General features: G+C 38.8%; 1 protein-coding gene across 1 annotated transcript; it reads left to right on the top strand.

The window, feature by feature from the left end:
• Positions 1 to 744: 744 nt before the first annotated feature.
• Positions 745 to 19,608, top strand: CCDC174 (coiled-coil domain containing 174). The gene is made up of 11 exons (XM_081159103.1): positions 745 to 862; positions 3,264 to 3,368; positions 4,060 to 4,160; positions 7,226 to 7,284; positions 9,311 to 9,488; positions 12,478 to 12,573; positions 14,153 to 14,295; positions 14,744 to 14,838; positions 15,366 to 15,498; positions 17,127 to 17,279; positions 17,894 to 19,608. Exons 1-11 carry the CDS (start codon positions 821 to 823, stop codon positions 18,190 to 18,192), a joined length of 1,404 nt encoding a protein of 467 aa, XP_081015229.1. The 5' UTR covers positions 745 to 820; the 3' UTR covers positions 18,193 to 19,608.
• Positions 19,609 to 20,631: the final 1,023 nt, after the last annotated feature.

Raw genomic sequence — 20,631 nt, 5'->3', positions numbered from 1 at the left:
ATTCTGGGTATTAGAAGATGGATATCTTGGGGGGGAGGGGTCATTAACCTATCACAATTATTAATATTTTTCTCGAGAAGCTAATTTAATCCTCATTAAACCCCATGAAGTAAATACGGTTTCATTCTCATGTGGGGGACTGAGACACAGAGAAGTTAAGTAACTTCCCCAAGGTCACAGAGCCTATACCTGGTGAAGGAGCAAGACCAACAGGAAGCTGGCTTCTAAAGTTCATGGTCTTACAAGCTGAAGTATGTGCAGTGGCACACAGTAAGCATTATATCGATGTTAGCTATTATTGTTATTTCTACTAAGATTAATATAATAATTCCTATATAACTCTTGTGAGAATTAAATAAATCGACGTGTGCATATTACCAGACAGTGCTTGGCATACAGCAGCTCCTCAAATAGTATTTAGATCTTTCCAGTTCTTATTCACCTTCCTTTTCTCTACAAAGACGTTTGCGTTCATTCCTCCCTACGATAGCACCTTCCTCCACATCTAAATGACCCACTCAAGATGGCGTCCATCGTGCTCAAAGTTATGAGACCTCCTCAATATGGCGTCTACTAGTCATTTCCATCTTCCGCCCTCAAGATGGCCTCAGTAGTTAGCGTCAACCCTGGGCATCCCGACCTCCTTAAAATGGTGGCGGATCCGTTTGCATCACTTCACGACCTTCTCAAGATGGCGTCGGCGTCGCAATCTTAGCGTCGCTCTCCTAAGAGACACTTCCGGTTGCGCCGGAGGCGGGCGTTAGAGTTCTGCGGGGACCTGTGAAGGATTGTTTTTGGTCCGGGACACTCTGGCCTGACCATGGACCGGAGGAAAAAGCCTTTGGACGTCACAGCCTCCTCGGTGAGTGCGGGTATAGTGACGCTACGGGCTCCGAGTTTTTCCCCACCCCCACCAGCTAAGAATCTTGGCCTAGTTTGTGTCTTAACTCGGGGACCCAGACCTGACCCCCTCCCCCCAAACAGGAACCGGACCTGGCTTTTCTCAGACGGGAACGCGGACCGACTTTCTTACCTACAGGACCCTGAACTTTTTTCTCCCCTCCGACATGCGCCGGTACCGGGCTTCCCCGGCTCAGACACCGGCCGGAATCTCCCTGCCTCCCTCCGCGACGTCCAGCCCCGGCCTCCTGCCGGCGCGGTCTTCCCCCGGGCGAGGAGGACCCGGGCCTGCGCTGGCTGTGCGTACGCGTTCCCCGCCCTGGGTCTCCGATCCAGGCCCCGGGAAGGTCCTCCGGGAACATCAGAGTGACATTCTCCCTGACCCGGAACCAAGCCGTGGCCAGTGCACCCGCAGGGTGACGCGGTGTCCGGCGCTGTCGGGTCTCACAGGCTGTCAGCCGTGGGGGTTTTTTTGTTGTTGTTGTTGTTTTAATATATCTTTATTGATCAGAGAGAGGAAAGGAGGGGGAGAGAGAGAGAGAAACATCAATGATGAGAGAGTCATTGATCGAGCCCGCAACCCGGGCATGTGCCCTGATCGGGAATCGAACCCCGATCGCCTGGGATTCGACGCTCAACCGCTGAGCCACGCCCGGCTGGGCCGTGTTTTTTTTAAAGTTGGCCACTTCTAGGAAGAAAACCTGTTCTGAGGACTCATTTGTGCCGGCACTTCATACGCGCTCTCATTGACTCCTCCCAACTGCTTTGGGAGGTAGGTGCTGGCCATGTCCCCCTTTTCTACATGACGAAATGGAGGCTCAGAAGGGTGAAGGGGCAGCCCCCAGCTTACACACAGAATTCTTAGTGAGAGAATTGGCTCGCTCAGTTTGGTTGCCTTTTCCATTATATCAGAGCAAATTGCCTAACTCCTGATTTAATCTTGAATTTACTGCAGAATATTAGGATGCAAGGGGAGTATAAGGAAAGCGTCTAAATGTCCCAGCATTTGAACCCCATTTCCTCACCTAACCCTGAAAATTGGTACTAGTTATTATGTTTGAGGATTAAGAAGCAAAAAGATACAAATATGAAAGTTATCCTATCCCAACAGCTTAAAAAATTAGCAGTGATCATAATAGGAATGCCATCTGGGAACTGACAATTTTCTGAGCATCTTCCTTTTAAAATTCATAAGTTGTAGAAAAGGAAAATGCGTGGCTAGAAAAATTGATGTGGTTAAGAAAGCTTAGAAAAAAAGGCGAGAGGTTTTTAATTTGTTTTATTCAATTTAGAATATTAGGTCCTGGGATGAACTGCCCTTTGCATTACTCCTGCCAAGGCTACTTTTAAATTTATTTCTTCCAAAAGAAAAATCATTGAACTTAATCATTTTGAATTCCCTTAAAATTCAGTCCATGATTCATGGCTCTGTAAGTTGATTTACAAATGCCCATGTGTATAAGCAGCTGTGCAGGATACTTAAAAAGGAAACTGCCCTTATGCCGTCTTGCGCACAGTAGACAGTGGTGACTGATACAGCTGAGGGATGGGCAAGGGTATTCATTCAGTTGTCCTGTTTCCCTTGCCCTGGCCTATTCTTGAACCCTGTGGTTAAGCCGAACTTAGAGTTTCTGATACATACTAAAACAAACTTGGAAGCATTCTTACCACTCACTCATTCCACTTCATGTTTGGCTGTTGAAACCTGCCTATCTTTTAAGGTTCAGCTCAAAGCTGCTTCTGATCACTCTGGACAGGAGGAAATGCTCCCTTACCTGAACTTTTATGCTACTTTCTACCATTCTTACAGCACTGATTACTTCTTACTGGTATTATATGTTATCTTTCTTATTAGATTGTAGGCTCCACATGAGGCGGGAGTATGTTCGATTCATGTTTGTATCCTACTCTTCAGTGTTAAGTGCCAGGCACATACTGGGTACTCAGATAGTTGCTAAACAAAGACATTTCCCTGTAGAAATAATAAATTGTTGTGATGATTACATGAGACTATACCGTATGAAAAAGCCAAGTACAGTGCCAGTCAGAAAGGTGTTTAATAATGTTAGTTGACTCTAGAAGATGTAGACTTCATTTACTTTGATTTATCAGTCTCCCTTTGCCCAGAAGAAAGACTTTGAACGTTGAAAGTTAGAATAGAAGTACATTTCCAACAGAGCGAGGATGAAATATGACTTAGTTTTATTTTGTACTGGATTCTACATGTAAACTTTTAATTTTGTATCCATTTTTGTCCATTTATGGAAATTTGCAGCCTTGCTTTGAGAATTATAATAACTTAGAAATCCAGTCACTCATAGAATTAAATAAATGTTTTTGTTTGTTTCTTGGTTTTATTCCAGTTGGTAGACCTTAAGGCCGAACTCTTTCGAAAACAAGAAGAATTCAAACAAGAAAAACTTCTAAAAGATTCTGGAGTTTTGGGAAAACCAAAAACAACTAATAAGGTAAAAATAAGATCTGATTATCTCCATTGATTCCAAACATGGGGAATTATACCATACTTAGGTTTTTTGAAAGTGTTTGTGGTATCTGCTACATAAAAATATTAAGGGAAAATCCCTGTCTTGTATTTGAACATCTGCATGGGATGTCTTAACTATTAAAATAGAAAATAGTAAGATTCTTTAAAAGCACATTTTAATGCTCTAATTCTTTAGCACTTCTTTTGGAAAAGTACGTGCTATTAATAAGTAATTTATTATATTCTCGTGGAAGATTATCTAGGTATAATGTATTATAAATCCAAACCGAGACAAACAGTTAGATAATATAGAAATACAGCAAAACATATCAGGGTCTTTAACGGTTGTGAATGGTTATCCAATATTATAAGTAATGTTATCTATTATTTGTATTACTAATTATCTGTAATATATGCATTTTTATTACAGTCTTGAATCATTCAGGAGATAAAAGATAAAGAAGTAACACTGTATAGTTGTATAAAGAAATTCTTTTCAGCTCCAGCTTTGCCACGTACACTTTATTGCATGACATAAGTTAGCTGTCAGAAGATCTAGTTCTCTCCATTGATTCATAAGATCTGATGGTCTCTTTTTTTCCTTCTGATGTACAAGTATAAATGTTTTACAGTCATTTGGTGGTTCTGTTTTGTCTTTTTAAATTATTCTCCAGAAACCAAGTATCTGGAACAAACAGAATGCGGGAGTTTCAAATCGAGCTGAGAAGGATGCAGAACAGAAGATTGAAGAACAGAAGACTTTAGACAAAGCAAGGTAAAGTTGAACTCTGGTCAATGTAATTACCGTTTAGGCTACCCAAGCAAAGAAATGAAAGTTCAACTTTTACTCTTTTTTTATTTACAATTTAAATTTTTATCATCCTTCTAGCCAAATACTCTGTACATATAAAATATACTTTAAAAATAATGTAATTTGCAGATGTATTTATAATCTTAGAATAAGGTAAGACATAGCCTCAGTTTAAAAGATGAAACACAGTCCCACTTTGAACTTCTTTTAGGCACTAAGATTATCAGCAAGTGTTTAAGAAGTGCATGGGAGTGTGATTCTGGGCTAGGCGATGTGACATTAGCATTTAGAAACTAAATTCCCCCCCCCCCCACACTTTTTAATATGAAAAACTTCAAATTAACAGAATAATTGGAAGACTACTATAAAGAACATTCTAATACTCTTCACCTAAGTTCACAAATAAATATCTTTCCACATTCTCTCTCTCGTGTGTGTATAGAGAAACTTTGTTAAGCATCATGATACTTGACCTACAAATATTTTGGCATATATCTTCCAAAAACAAGGACATCCTTAAATAGTATTATTTATTATATGGTCCATATTTAAATTTCACCAATTATCCTAGTATAATTATGTCCTTTAAAGTTGTATTTTTAAATTTAACCTAGGATTCAATCAAAGATTACACATTACATTTAGTTGTCATGTCATATCGCTCTGGTCTCTTTTCATTTAAAACAATTCCCTTGCCTTTTTGTTGTCTGTTATGTGCTGACTTTTTTTAATAGTCCAGACAGTTGTTTCTACAAGGTCCCAAAATCTGATAAGTCACATAAACTGCTTTTAATAAGAATACTACCATGTAGGTGATACTTTGTCCTTGCCATTGAATTACGTTAGGAGGTCCATATTGTCAGTTTGAGTCATTATTGGTAGTCATAAGTTTGATCTCTTAGTTAAGGTAGTCTGCTAGATTTTTCCACTGTAAAGGTGCTCTTCCTCATTTGTAATAAATAATTATCTAAGGAGGGAAACTATGAGACTGTGCTACATTACATTTTCATGTAGTGGTGTTGACATCACTGATGAGTCATGCCACTTATCAGTTATTACAGTGATGATTTCAAAATGATGATTTTTCTAATTCTATCATTCTATCTTTATTATTTTTTCATTCCATTTATTAGCTGACATACTTCTGTAAAGAAGAGCTCCTCTCCTATTTGTATTATCATCCTGGACTCAGAATCCCAGGTTTTAATGTCTGTTAAGACTGCCACCATATGCTTTTGGATCCGTTGTATAATTAAACTCTGCAGTCGAAAATAGTGGTTGCTAATGTTAGCCCTTTTGGGTCTGAAAATAAAAGTCAGCATATCAGCCCATTTTGGGGATTGTTTTTCTCAGCATTTGACCTGTCCCCAACTGACATGAAACTTTACTTAAAGATATGTTGATTTTTGCCTGGCTGGCATGGCTCAGCAGTTTAGCATTGACCTATGATCCAGGAGATCTTGGTTCGATTCTGGTCAGGACACATGCCCCGGTTGCAGGCTTGATCCCCAGCAGGAGGCATGCAGGAGGCACCCTATCAATGACTCTCATCACTGATGTTTCTATCTCTCTCTCCCTCTCCCTTCCTCTCTTTTTGAAATCAATAAAAAAATGTATTTAAAAAAAAGATACATTGATTTTGAGATAGCTTTCTCACTACTGGACATATTCTCAGAATTTTAATTTTGTTGAAAGATGCCGTAATCTTTTAAAAAATTATATATATGTATATATTTGAGAAATAATTGACATATGACATTATTAACTTCAGGTGTATGATATAATGATTCAATTTGTATATATTGCAAAATGATGAGTCTAGTTAGCATCTATTACTATACATAGTTATATTTTTTTCCTTGTGATGAGAACTTTTAAGATTTACTTTTTAAACTATTTTCAAATACACAGTACAGTATTATTAACTGTAATCACCATGCTGTACATTACATCCCCAGGACTTACTTATCTTATAACTGTAAGTTTATACCTTTTGAGCCCTTTCACCTATTTCTCCCACCCCAATCTCCTGATTCTGGCAACCAACCACCAGTCTGTTCTCTGTATCTGTGAACTTGTCATTTTGTTTTTGTTTTAGAGTCCACATGTAAGTGAGACCATATGATATTTGTCTTTCTGCCTGACTTAATTCACTTAGCATAATGCCTTCAAGGTCCACCCGTGTTGTCACAAATGGAAAGATATTCTTTTTTTATGGCTGAATAGTATTCCCCTGTGTGTGTGTGTATGTATGTGATTTTCTTTATGCATTTATTCATCAGTGGACACTTAGGTTGTTTCCATGTCTTGGCTATTGTAAACAATGCTGCAGTAAACAAAGGGGTGCATATATCTTTTTGAGTTAGTGTTTTCATTTTCTTAATTTTTTATTTTTTACATGCTTTTATTGCTTTCAGAGAGAGGAAGGGAGAGGGAGAGAGAGTTAGAACCATCAGTGATGAGAGAGAATCATTGATTGTCTGCCTCCTGCACACCCCCCACTGGGGACCAAGCCCGAAACTCAGGCATATGCCCTGACGGGGAATCGAATCATGACCTCCTGGTTCATAGGTCGATCCTCAACCACTGAGCCAAGCTGGCCAGGCAGTGCTTTCATTTTCTTTGGATAAATACCCAGAAGTAGAATTGTTGGGTTAAATGGTAGTTTTCTCTCTCTTTTGGGTATTTAAGTTGCATTTGGCATTTAAATTAAGTTAGAATCTTAATTCACTCATTTATTCATTCATCAGGTACTGATTGAGCACCTACTATGGTTTAGGTATTGTTTTAGGGATACAGTCATGAATAAGGGAAACATGGGCCATGCTCTTACAGAGCTTACATTTGGCAAAGCAGACGTGGTTGGGTCTGAGGGTCCCTTCAGGGTGGGGTAGTCAGCTATAGTTATGATTGCCTTGTCATCAGGTTGGACCTCTTGGGAAAAATCACAGCAATGAAGCCGAAGGTGGAGCAGTCTTTTCGGGGGTGGCAGTTAAGGCATTTCTAATACTTGCTTTGTTTTCTCCAAGGGAGAAATTGGAAGAAAAAGCTAAATTATATGAAAAAATGACCAAAGGAGACTTTATAGGTAAATAAAAATTATTTATTTATACTTCTTTTATTTTCTGTAATTCATACAGCTCTGCGGTATTTCATTATTTGTTAATAACTGTAAGCATAAGGAGAAATTTAAAAAATCAAACCGATATTTTCTGTGCCAGAGACAAGAAAATCAGCGATCGTTTTCCAGTTTCCCAGTGGGTGCTGGGCATGTGTTAGGTGCTGTGAGGGGACAAGCAAGTACAATATAAACCAGATCCTCTGCCCTCAAGGAGGGGTGTCATCAGTGGAACAAAGCAAAGTTAGGAAACAAGGTCTAAATAGGCCACAATTATGAATAATTAGAGCTGTGTAAAAAACTGAGAGGTATTATCGTTATATCAGGGTGCTAGAGTTGTTTCCTGTTTCCCTCTTTTTCTCTATATTTTTTCTGTGATGCATTTATAATTGCTTTTTAAATGATAATAATAAAAAGAGATATCACTTTCCTCATACCCCCCCTCCCCCGAGAAAGAAAATCCAAGCTATAGCTAAGCAATAGTACAAGAGCATTTGCAAAGCAGTTTACAAAGGAGGCATATATGGAAGTATTTAGGAAGAAGACAGGCTCTAATAGGAGTCTCAGAGGCTTTGGGTAGCTGGAGAAAGGGATTCTGCAGAAAGTGGGAGAGTGATGAGAGCAGATCAACAGAGGGAGGAGAGGGCCAGAGTTGGCAGGGCAGCCTAGTTGGCTGAGCCTGAGGGGGCTGGGAAAGCGGGCAGCAGGGCAACGGGAGACAGGCTGGACCCCAGTCATGGGCTGCCCTCTTCTCAGACAACAGGGGCGCGTTCCCTGCATGGCAGGGAATTGGCATGGGAAGCTCAGGCACGCTCAAAGCTAGGGGCCGTGAGGAGAGGCTTGGCCTTCTTCCTGAAGCAGCAGCAGGCTAGCCATTAACCGGGTGTCCTCAATAATATGTGTCTTATAACTCAGCTCTGGGGAAGTACATCTCTTCTCCATCTGAGGTATTTTGTGGCTTTTAATATATATATATAGAGAGAGAGAGTGAGTTAGGGAAAGCCTTTATTAAAAAAAATTGAAGTCTTTTCTATTTTGATTCAAGCTTTAACTTGTATTGTTAATATAGGATTCATATAGAATATGCTTATAGACATGGAGATTTGGTTCTGTCCAGAGCGTAGGCCCACCTCCTGATAGGCATATTGGGCTTGCATGTTTGGGCAAATTAAGTTTTGGAGCTTCAGTTACTTCTCCACTATACAGTGGGATAAAACCAGCACCTAGTAACCTAATATCTGTTCCATCTCAGACAAAATGACTCAAGTGATTATATCTTAAATCCCACATAGGGAAACTTCATGTAAACATTATTTGTGAGTATATCAGACATCCTGGGTTAAGTCGTGCATTGCTATTTAACTTTTCAGTATATGTTTTAGCTCGAGTAGATCATAAGCCCTGAGGAGGATAGTATCTCATACATCTCTGTATGTCCTGTAGATCCTGGCAACAAGTCTTGTCTGAAAGTGGTGTTCATTGGATCAAAAATAATTCAAATGACGTTTTACCTATATTATGACCCTTAAGACACTTACCATACCATAGCAATAGAATTAGGATTAAGTGATACAGCTCACCTGATTAGAGAGGTGTATTATCTATAACAACCAAGGTCTACTGTTCTGACGACATGAGAAATGCACTCTCCTTCTGTATTATGTAACTGGCTATATGAATCTCTTGAAATCAAATGGTTTTGTTATCTTAAAATTACATCCTGAGACAGTATTGCTTACTCAGTGTATTGACAAGACAGCGGAAAACTTAAGGCTTTGTAAAGATATTTTTGCATCTTGTAGTTTCCAATAGCCTATTTACAGCTTCCCTGTCAGTTCTCGAGGTGTCTCTGTTTTGTAAGTGTTCCATGGGGTGGAGTCATTGACTAGTGAACCATCAGGAGCACGAAGCCATCGATGAATGTAACTGCTTCATATCAATTCCATGTGTGTTTTTCTCCTTGATATCAAGAATGTGACAATTGATTTTCTCCTAGATGAAGAAGTGGAAGATATGTACCTTGTGGATTTCACACAGAAAATCATAGACAGGCACAGAGAAATGGAGTCGTTTGGTGCCACTAGAGATTCTAGAAATGCAGGAGAAAGAGATGATGATGAAGAAAATCTTTCTGAAAAAGATATACCTCCTCCCCAGGACCCCAGTGAAGAATGGTTGGTGATGTTATGTGATTTGGTCATACTGACATTGTGAGGCTTGTGTTTACTTTTTAAGAGTGATTTTGTTTGGTTGTTATCAAACCATTTCTCTGTATCCTTCCTCAGTTTTCTTTCTTTTGAGACTCCACTTTAAGTAAAATTGGATTTACAGATGTGGAAACAGTAGCTCCAATGAATAATTACAAATAAAGGCTGAGCTCTTGCCATGTGCCAAGCACTGTGCCAGGGGCAGGGGGCATTAATACACCTGTTTTGTTGATGCAAAAGAGTTGTTTAGGCAGGAGCATGTTCCTTTGCTACCCATGTCCTTATTCAGATTTCATGGAGACTTTTTTGTCTATAGTGCTGATTTCTGTTTCCAGTAAGCCTTATTCTAGCTATGACATTTTCTGGCAGTGTAATAAAGACTTTGTCGACTTGGACCTGGACAACACTAGCTCTACCTTTCCCTGGCAATGTGACCTTGATTAAGTTCCTCACCAATCTGAGGCTCACTTTCCTCACCTATAAAGCAGTGATGGCAATGCCTACTTCCCTTGATTGCTTGCCTTAAACTTCCTTCAGGAAGTAAGCATATTTTAGAATCCCCGAGAAACTGCTGTTTGTGGAGTATAAGCGGACTTTTTGTAAATCTTTATTACTGAAATTGTCCTGAATTTTACCTACATGTAGTTGAATAATGGGGAAACCAATCTTGTCTTTTCCTTACAAAGAGACCAATGTGTCAATAAGAGACCAGAATGCAAATTCCATTCTGATGGTATTCTCTACTTAAGACATTATTTTGAACTTGCTCATAAGCGTTCAAAATTATGTAGAGATTCACTGATGCTATGAAAATGTCCTGGGAGTAACTAACCCTCCCTGCCCACCGTCCTGCCTGTGCAGAGCCCACCCATCTTCCCTTCAAGGCTCAAATATCCTCATCATGGGGTCTTTGTCAGGAACTGTTTAGGATTGTTTGCAGCATTTGTTGACTTTTGTGAAGCTTGGGCCCAGTTGCCAGAAGTCATTTATGAGCTGAAGAGAGTAGTCCCTACTGTGGAGCACAGAGATTGCACCTCTTCATACTACTGAGGGTGTCCAAATCAGTCCAGATAAAACATGCACATTGAGATAGAACAGGTGTGTTCTCACCTACCTTCTAAAAACTTATTTGGGGTAGGTTATCTGGCTGCATGCTTGCTATATAAGCAACCAAGAGAGAAGCATATACAATGCAGTCTGTTCTATCAGTGCTGCTTCATTCCAAGTGATTCTCCCTCACCTGAACTCTGGTAGCACTTAAATATTTCCCACTCCTTTGGGTCATGCTTTTCTTTATTATCGACATAACTGGCCTCATTACAAGAAAAAAAATTGAGGCAAACTTGGGTACTTTTAACTAACATGTTGTTAGTTAAGCATTTCATGGGCATGTGCCTTAGCTTCCCCCAGAGCTCTTTGACAATGACATGACTGAGCTCTCCTGTTACTCTGGCACCTCAAGTAATTGTTTCCCTAGAGCTTGCTCAGTAACTGATTACACAGAGCAGTTGCTGACTACTGTCTTGCTGCTTCTGTTTTGATGGGCTCTGTACGTGTTGGAGGCCTTCTCCAAAAACAGAATAGCCTATGATTGCTTTTCATAACTGAAATCTCATCTCCTTTGGAAGGTTTAGTGTCTTTTTCTTTTCCTTATTAACACCTGTAAGATTACAAGCAATTTGTCAGTGATTTGAAGAGTTTGGAAGGCAATTGAAGGTGTCACGTGCCACCATATAGTGAAGGAAGACACACTGCAAGCAGTTCTGGGACCTTTTGTTTTTAAATTAGGCTCCAGAATTATAACTGCTTGCAAAATTCTTTCAGTAGTTAAATTCCAGGTGGTGGAAAATGTTTCTGCAAAAATACTGTAAATAATTACTTAGACCATCTGGCTAGATGGTTTTCTTCCTCCATTCATTTTTTTTTAAAAAAAGGAAAAGAAGAAAAAAAAGACACTGCTTTTTGCAGTTGGAGGTTTTATATCTTGTGGTAATCAGCTTTCAGACTATAGCAATGGATTCCCAAGTGCTCAGTTTTTAAATTATGGGCTGACAACTGGAATCAGCATGTGTGAGAGGAAAAAAATTGCTAACAAAAGCCAAGTCCATACATGAGAATCTGACCTTAGTTGTCCACCAGCAGTATTGGCCCCTTTGTGTGTTTTTAGCACCTTACTAAACGCTGTGGGAAATTCCTTGCCCCTGATTTTTAAAAAATTAAATGTCTGTTGCATTATAATGCAAATGAAATGTTTCCCATGAAAATCCGTCCATAATACCTGTTGTGAAAAGTCTAAGTATTTCACTTGCCTGGCTCTCTGCCTGGCTTCCCTAACTACAGTACTTTCTAGTCTGGGCAAGGATTAGGAAAGAGGAACTAGGGGTAAAAGATAACAGACTGGCCTACTGATGAGGTGTTTTTGTGGCACAAAAAGTATGTTGTTCGCTTCCTCCTAATTAAAAAGAGTTCCAAAATACTGTGATTTATATTAAGAAATAAATTTCCAATTCATTGGGGAGAACTGTACCAATTAGAAGAAACAAAGGAAAAAGTAAAGTGTCAGATTTGGGAAGACTAAAGAAATTAATTTAGAGTCTGGTATAAAGCAAAGTTATTATAATGCTGATAAATTATTTGGAATTGTCTAAACCAGATTCAAGTAAGTTCTGAGATGTTGCAGCAAGGATCTATACGGGTATTTATCTTTGAAATCAGAGACATACATGATCAATCATTTTCTACATTTGCTAAAACTAAGGTTTAATAAAGGGTGCAATGTGTTTATTATGTGTCTTTAAAAAGCATATTCTTATCAGTGGTAGTGGTCTCTTAGGTTGAGGGGTTTTCTTGGTTGCGAGGCCTACATTAATTTTTTACTGTGCACCAACTCAATAACTTAGGGAACCATATGTCATGTACAAAGCCTTCATTCACATCTTTTCACTTTTATTTTCAGGGTGGATTATGTGGATTCTTTAGGACGATCCCGGCGCTGCATGAAAAAGGATTTGCCACATCTGCTGGAGATGGATAAAAATCTTCAGGGGAAGCTGTAAGTGTGTTATATGGAAAGTTTTGCTTAGGTCTGAAATGCAGACACAGGGATAGTTTTGTGGGCAAGGCTGTCTTTATTCAGTTATCTTTGGTGCTCCAGTAAGGAGATCTTATTTAATGTATAAGAATATTTGCTGAAGCACTTATTCATGGTTAGCATACGCATATACATATAATCCACACTCAGGGAACAACCTGAATGGATGATCCATATCATGTAGCTACTACAAGGGATGAGTTAGAGCTATATCTGTTTACAGACACACCACGGAGATATTGTGGGTTAAGTTCCAGACTACCGCAATAAAGCAAGTATCACAATAAAACAAGTCACAAAATTTTTGGTTACCCAGTGCATATAAGTTATGTTTATACTATAATATAGTCTAGTAAGTATGCAATAGCATTATGTCTAAAAAAAGTAGTATAAGGAGATCAGATGCACTCAAAAGAAAAAAAGGAACTACTATATATATACAACTTTCTTTTTCATAAACCTGATGACAACCACAGACAAAAACCCCAAAACTGGGACACATAACTTAAAAAAAGAGGAAACAGAGGAAAGAAGTATGGAATACCACCCAAAAATAAAATAAAAAATAACAGAGTAAAAAACATAGTATACATACTTTAACTTAAAATACTTTATTGCTAAAAAATACCAACTGTCATCTGAGCCTGTTGGAAAAATGACACCAATAGACTTGCTTGGTGCTTGGTTGCCACAAACCTTCAATTTGTAAAAAACACAATACCTGCAAAGTGCAATAAAGTGGAACTCAATAAAGCGAGCTATGCCTGTACTTGGAAGGATGTCTAATTACAGAGTAACATATAGAATAAGCCTAAACCAAACCAACCAACGAACCTCAGTGGAAAAAGGTGTTTAAGAATGTACACTTGGTTATCCTACAGCAAGGGGGTGGGGGCAGGGAGGCAGTAGCTTATTAACTTATTCTTTATACATCTTTGCATTTTGAAGTAAGGGCCTTATAGCTGGATTTTTTTTTCAGTGGGGCCTAAGACACCTAAGAGATAACTTGCTAAAACATCCCAGGGAATAAAATTCCTCTCAGCAAGAGCAGCTTTTGTGTGGAAAGTGTTGGGAGAAGGTCCACCTTGTCTAAGTCCTCCAGGTGGGCCTTAGCTTGGCACAAAGGAGGAAGCGCAGAATCCCTAAGCCACCTGACAGAACACGGGCACTGCCAGGCCACGTGGTGTGCAGCTTCCGTAGTCCCGCACGGGCGGCCATCCAGGAGAGCCTGTACTTCCTCCTCCCTGCCCGGGCTGCCTCCCTCTATTCAGCCCAGGACGAGGGTGGGAAGGAAAGTGGTTTGTCTTGAGTGCAGGCAAGATTCCATTATGCTATTGTAACAAGTCGGCTGCCTGATCTTAAAAAGGTGAAAATATTTTCTGCTATTTCCCAGTCGTCCAGTGGGTTCCTCTGTAAGGAACTGTCTTCTTTATCAATTAGAGAATTAGAGTTACTTATCCATGATCCATCTTACTGAACTGAAGCATTGCCTTCTCAAAGCTCTTATCTAAAGATAGTTTTTGCTCTTTCCTTCTACTAGTTTTGTTAGTCCTGCTAATGAAAAAACCTTACTATCTGAAGACATGAGAAAAGAACTTCAGCGCCAGCAATGGGAGGAAGAAGAACGGGAGGCCCTTAAAAGGCCAATGGGGCCTATACATTATGAAGACATTCGTGAAAATGGTATAATCATCTTGCAGCTTTTAAATCATGTTTTTATCATGAACTAATGGCAAGCATAAAGGAAAGTATTCATTCATAAAGCAACAGTTCTTATGTAGAAATAAAAGATTTCTGCTTTTGAAATTGAAACTACCCTCTTTGTTTACTTCATAGCCTAAAAAATACTCATATTGGGAATATCTTCTTAACAGAGGGTCTATTAATCCAAGAGTTTGTTCCCCAAGAGAAGTGGAGACAGCCTATGACTGAAAATGAATGAATTTTTGTTATGTTTATCATTTGGCAAACAGGATGAAAACTATTTCTAACTTGCTTTTTTACTTATCTGCCTTTTTAAAAAAAACTCATGCCAAATATCACTGTATTTCTTTTTGCCAAATTTCTTGTAGGATGTAATTTACTGATCAGGGAAATCTATAATCTCTTTTATAATTTTGACATATTTCAGAGGCCCGGCAACTTGGTGTTGGATATTTTGCCTTTGCCCGAGATAAAGAGTTAAGAAATAAGCAAATGAAAACTTTAGAGATGCTGCGTGAACAGGTACAAATTAAATTCAGAGTTGATGTAAAGAAGGCTTTGAGCAGTTGATTTCTTGTTAGATGATACTGCAAAAAAATATAGTAAATTAATTAGGAATTTAAATTGATACTCAGAATGCAGTTATAGATTTCATAACTTTAATTGCTATATTATTTTGATGTTTCAAACTTTTAAGATTATAGCTGCTCAGAAGTAACCTGTGTAATTTTGAATTTTGTTTCAAATATACTTGTGGAGTGGCCTGGGTAAGAAAATAGAAAGTAGCTTGAGGGATTAAGGAGTAGAACAGAATTGATTGGTTTTCTTGAATGTTAAACCTTCCAGGATGCTCTTTGAATGCTTACTAAACCTCAGAAAACATCAGAGGGACTGTGTAAAAGAGTGCTTTATGAGTCTTCATTTTGATGATCTCAAGGATAGCTTCTTAGAGGTGGCATGAAAATCAGTCTATTTTTAGAATAAATTAAACAGAAGTATTATGAATTTGTCTTAAAGCAAATAATTTTCTAATTTTCTGTTCTCTTCAGACAACAGACCAGAGAACAAAACGAGAAAACATAAAAGAAAAGCGTAAGGCTATATTAGAAGCAAGACTTGCCAAACTGCGACAAAAAAAGATGAAAAAATCAAAAGATGATGGAGCAGAGGAAGAAAATAAAGGTATGTCATAGCTCATGTTAATAAACTTTAAAAGGAAAAATTTTAGTTCCATTGATGTCTCAGTAATAAGACTGGCAATATAGAAATTAGCCATTAAGAAAACACCTGACAGGAACAGTTTTTCTAACCAGAGTGATGTGGAATGATACTCCAAGGAATATTTTTAGGTTATAGATAAGGAAATTAACAGGACATTGAGTCACTTCATAGAACGGTTTAGTAACTCACACTTAGTTTAGTTGTGTACATACATGTTTTAAACTAATTTTTTGCTGTGGCTACAGTGTTTGTTCATTATTATATATTAATTTATTTTAAAGAAGAAATATATTCACAAAGTCAGATAATTAAATAAAGAAGTTATAAATATGAGTATGGACAGCTTATGAAAGGACTGCTAAAACACTTGGAAACACGGTTAAGTATTGTATTCAAAGTAGTTCACTATATGAGTTATGGTGGTCTTGTCTAAATTGCCATGGCAAAGAGACCCCTACATAGACTGCCTCAAACAAGAGGGAAGTCTGTTTCTCTCTTTTAACATTTCAGAGGTGATGGGTGTCCAGGTAGGTAGTAGCTCTGCCTCAGATGGCCACCCAGTCTTCAGCTTCCTCCTGTCTTGCTATTTCTGCCATTCCCTAGAGGGTTGCTCTAACCTGAACAGTTGAAGCTTGCTCCCCAATACCTGTTCATGATCCAGCCTCAGGAGAAGGAACAAAGAGGGGAGGGGAACCAGCTTCTTTTTTGGGGGGGATGACCGTCAGAAGTCACACACAGCCTATGCAAGTCACACACATCTCAATGGCCAGAATGCAGGGAGGCTGGCGATTCCCCTCTCTAGCAAGGTGTTGTGTATCTAGCTGAAACAGGGCATTCTGGTCCCAAAAGGAAGAAGAGGTGTATGGATGCTAGGGGCATATAGAAGCCTCTCCAGCCCTCACAGAAGCCTTGTGCTAAGCCAAAGACCATTTTCTAATTCTGAACACAAGTTCAATTTAGCTTTGAAAGAAGACCAGAAACATTTATGAATTGGAAAATTGTCCATTTAGTTTCATATGACTGTTGGCTCCCTGTAACATATTAAGCTCTGCATGCTGTTTATTTTTGCTCTACTCCTGAACATGTTATTTCTACAAGTTGTGAAGTGTCACACCACAGTGTGTTAAAAACATCAGTTTTTCTTTAAAATATGGCCAAAACTGAATAGCTTTTGGCCTTTCACCAGGCTCCAGCTCTTTATAACCCTAAGTCCCCTTGCTTTTTCTGAGACCCTTACTTTAGTTAAGTAACTGGGGGGGTTTCTGGTCCTTTGATTGTTGGTCTGGGGATATAGATATCTTGAAATCCATCCTGGCTCCTGTCACTTTTGACCTGTGCAGCACTTTTTAGCTTAATTTTTCTCATCTACAAAATGGGGATAAAATGGGAATACCAATACTAGCTTTATTAGGGTTGTTACATAATTAAATGAACTATTATATACAAAGTACTTATCCCCCTGCCTAGAGCATGGTAGGTGCTCAGTAAATACTGCTTATTACTTCTACTCCCAGAATTAGTATATTTTAAAAAATTAAGTAGCTTTAAGCTTTGTTATAATAAAGTCTTATTCCCTTGCAAAAAAATAGATGGAGATGTTATTGGGCCTTTACCACCAGAACCAGAGGCCATCCCAACTCCACATATTGCTGCCCAGCGTAGCAAAGTAGAAGTCATCGTTCAGGAGAGGAAGGATACCAGGCCCGGAGTGCCACACGTCCGGGAGTGGGACAGAGGAAAAGGTAAGGAGGGTGGGCTCCTAGGTGTAAAAACCTTTCCAGTAATGGGCCCTGTACAGGAAATTTTTCTGGCTCTCTTGATCCGAGTATGATTCTGATGAGTCTTGGTGGTCCTTTGAGTCTTAAGGAATTCTCCATGTCTTTGAACTCATTTCTTCTTGATATCCAAACAGAGCTGTTTATAAATAGGAGCACTAGGAAGAGTAATTACAAAGGACCAGGATTCACAAGGCATCATGTCGAAGGATGAGGTGTTTTTTTGGGGGAAGCGCTTGGGGGATATTTTCTGAAATTTGTACTGCCTCGTGGTTTTGCAGCTTTGGAATGTCATTTGTCAGGAACTGCTTTCAAAATCATATGAAGGTTTGATATTTTAATGTATTGTGTTTTTAGCAGGCTCTTCTATGTTCAGTTAAAATTGTCTGCATGCCAGTGTGTTAACCTGGATTCACATATGGTTCCACTGGGTTATGCAAAATTTTCTATAAATTTTTTCTTTGCTTTCCAGAGAATTTGAGGTGGCTTTTAAGAAATACATACAATGATTGAAATGTAATAACAATAAAAATTCATCTGATTCAATCAGTTCTAATAATATTCTTTCTTATTTTTACTAGAATTTTCCTTTGGGTACTGGTCGAAGAGGCAGTCAGATCTCCGGGCTGAAAGAGATCCTGAGTTTGCCCCACCGTCGGATTACTTTGTGGGTCAAAAGAGAACTGGTACTTTCAGTAGCCAGACATGGAGCAGACCTGCACCTGCACAGAGTGACGCAGGGCAGCACCTTGGTCAGAACCATGACCCCAGCTGTTCACATACATCATCCACTCCTGCCCCCAGCGGCCTGCCCCAAGCTCCCACAGTCACTTTTGAAACTCTGGATGATATGATATCATATTATAAACAAGTGACATGAAGTTAATATACATTCTGACTTAGGTCTGTATGGTTGGTGGTGTCTTCCTATCCCAGAGCAGAGAAAATGACTTAATTTTAGGGACTGAATTGTAACTTTCTTTTCCCGTCCTTTCCCTAGAAGATACAGGTTGGATTTGTCAGTAAGGAAGAAATATTCTATTTAGTAATATTTGACACCGAGGGGCTTGTAATCCTATCTTTCATACCTATTCCCATGACTTACTCAGATTTAAGGGCTCCATTTCTTTCCTTTTGCAAATGGTAGCATATAGATGTCTTTTCCGAGGGGTCAGCTTCCAGATCAGTGGATGGAGCATCTGTCAGGAGGAACTTTTGCCTGTCAAAGAGTGGTAAATGAGAAGACACTGTGGGAGGCAAGTGATCTAATCTCCAAGAGGACAACTCAGTATCCTCTTTGCAGCTGCAGACAAGCGGATGGAGTTGGCCATTTCCCAAGCCTGTGAGTCCTGTAAGAATGTGCTAGAGCAGATCTTCCAAGTGCCCAAAGGAACCCACTCTCCTCTGGGCTCTGTGGTGCACATGTTTTCTATTCCCACAGCACAGTGGTGTTGATGTAAGGCCCTCGTTCTCATTACAGATTGCAAATTGGAGCACAGAGAGGCTCAATTGACTTGTACAAGGTCATGTGGCACCTAAATAGCATATCTAGGACTTATACACAGTTTAGGCTAGGTTTGCTCCAGGTTCATGCTTTCTCCAGCACCTTGTGCTCTCAGTCTTGTTACTCCAGTATCAAGCAGTATTAGACAAAAGTTTCTGAGAACTTAACCTCTAGACTCCATATTGAGCAAAATTGCTAGACCTATTAATAGTCATTCTGTCAGCCTAATCAGGGAAATACCTCTTGACAAATATACATTAAAACCTACTGACTCGGCTGCCTTTTTTATAGAAATTGACAAGCTGATCCTAATATTTATATGGAATTGCAAGGGACCCAGACTATCCAAAACAAACTTGAAAAAGAACAAAATGGAGGACTCACACTTTCTGATTTTAAGGCTTTCTACAAAGTTACAGGAATCAAAACAATGTGGTACTTATATAAGGATAAACATTATAGATCAATGGAATAGAATTGAGAGTCCAGAAATAAACCCATATACTTATGGCCAATTGATTTTTGACACCGGTGCCAAAACTACCCAATGGGGAAAGAATAGTTTTTTCAACAGGCGATTCTGGGACAACTGACTATCCACATGCAAAATAATGAATTTGGACCTGTACCTCATGCCATATACAAGACCAACTCAAAGTGGATCAAAGACCTAAATGTGAGAGCTAAAACTACAAAACCAACTGGATCAGCTTGTAGGACAAAAGAAGAGAGAAAAAGAAAAATTGGAATAAAAAAAAAAAAAAAAAGAATTATTAGCTATCCTAGAATCATAAGAAAAACAAAAAAGGGAAGAAGGAAAACAGTTGACAAATCTGAGAAAGACTGTATTTATATAAGGTAGAGCAGAAGGACTCAAGGCAAATTGTGGAGTCAGGCAGTAATGAGCCCATGAGTATGGGTGCCAGTGGTCATGGAAGACGCCACCAAGTAACCTTTTGTTGCCCAGAGTACGTTGGGTAGACAGCGAAGCAGTCTGTGTGGTCACTGTCAACTAATAAGTGTAAGTGAGATTTTCTCTACGATTTCAGAAACTGTATTAACCTATTTCCAATTCCTTTTTTTAAAATTTTATTTTATTTTTTCCATCACTCCTCTGTGCCCTCTCTAACTGTTCTGTGAGCTCAGTTCTTACATTGTCTTCCATTGCAGACCCAGAGTTCTTCAAGTGTTAACATAGTTTGTTTTAGCATTTCTCACGGGCCTGTTTTGTATGAGTACATCCAGCAGGTGGCATTAGAATTCTTAGACTTCAGATCCACACTTTGCCCAATAGGAATATGTAAGTCTTGTGTCTTTTTCAGTTTTCCAGTAACCACATTAAAAAAGTTAATTTTATTATATACTTTTATTTCAACATTGAATCAATGTATAAAAATATTAATGAGATAGTCTATATTTCTTTTCATACCAAGTCTTCAAAATTCACTGTGTATCTGCTTATAAAAATTTTCATCAGGAATACTTGATCTTTAGATTTCATAAAATATACAGTTGAAAGAGTAGATTCACATATCTAAGTTGTTCCAAACATACTTAACCATGTTTAAAAGTTTGCCAATAACTGAATCAAGTGTCATTTTAAATTTAAATTAATAAAATGAAAATATAGTTTCTTAGACATATTAACCGTATTTCAGGTACTCAAAAGACATGTGGTCTAGTGCTACTGTACTGCACAGTATAACTCTAAATGATCTGTTTTTACATGCTCTGGGGCAGGAGTGGGGAACTTTTTTCCTGCCAAGGGCCATGTGGATATTTATAACATCATTCAAGGGCCATATAAAATTATCA

This window comes from Miniopterus schreibersii (genome assembly GCF_964146895.1).
Source record: "Miniopterus schreibersii genome assembly, chromosome: 15".
NCBI lineage: Eukaryota > Metazoa > Chordata > Mammalia > Chiroptera > Miniopteridae > Miniopterus > Miniopterus schreibersii.
Note: the sequence above shows the minus strand (reverse complement) of the source record. Positions and strands in the feature narration are given on the sequence as shown.

What these genes read in the sequence shown, in the direction of transcription:
- CCDC174 (XM_081159103.1), top strand. Translation starts at nt 821, where the DNA reads ATGGACCGGAGGAAAAAGCCTTTGGACGTCACAGCCTCCTCG. An exon ending in TGAAGACATTCGTGAAAATG is followed by an intron (nt 14,296 to 14,743) that starts GTATAATCATCT and finishes GACATATTTCAG; the next exon opens with AGGCCCGGCAACTTGGTGTT. An exon ending in GGAGTGGGACAGAGGAAAAG is followed by an intron (nt 17,280 to 17,893) that starts GTAAGGAGGGTG and finishes TATTTTTACTAG; the next exon opens with AATTTTCCTTTGGGTACTGG.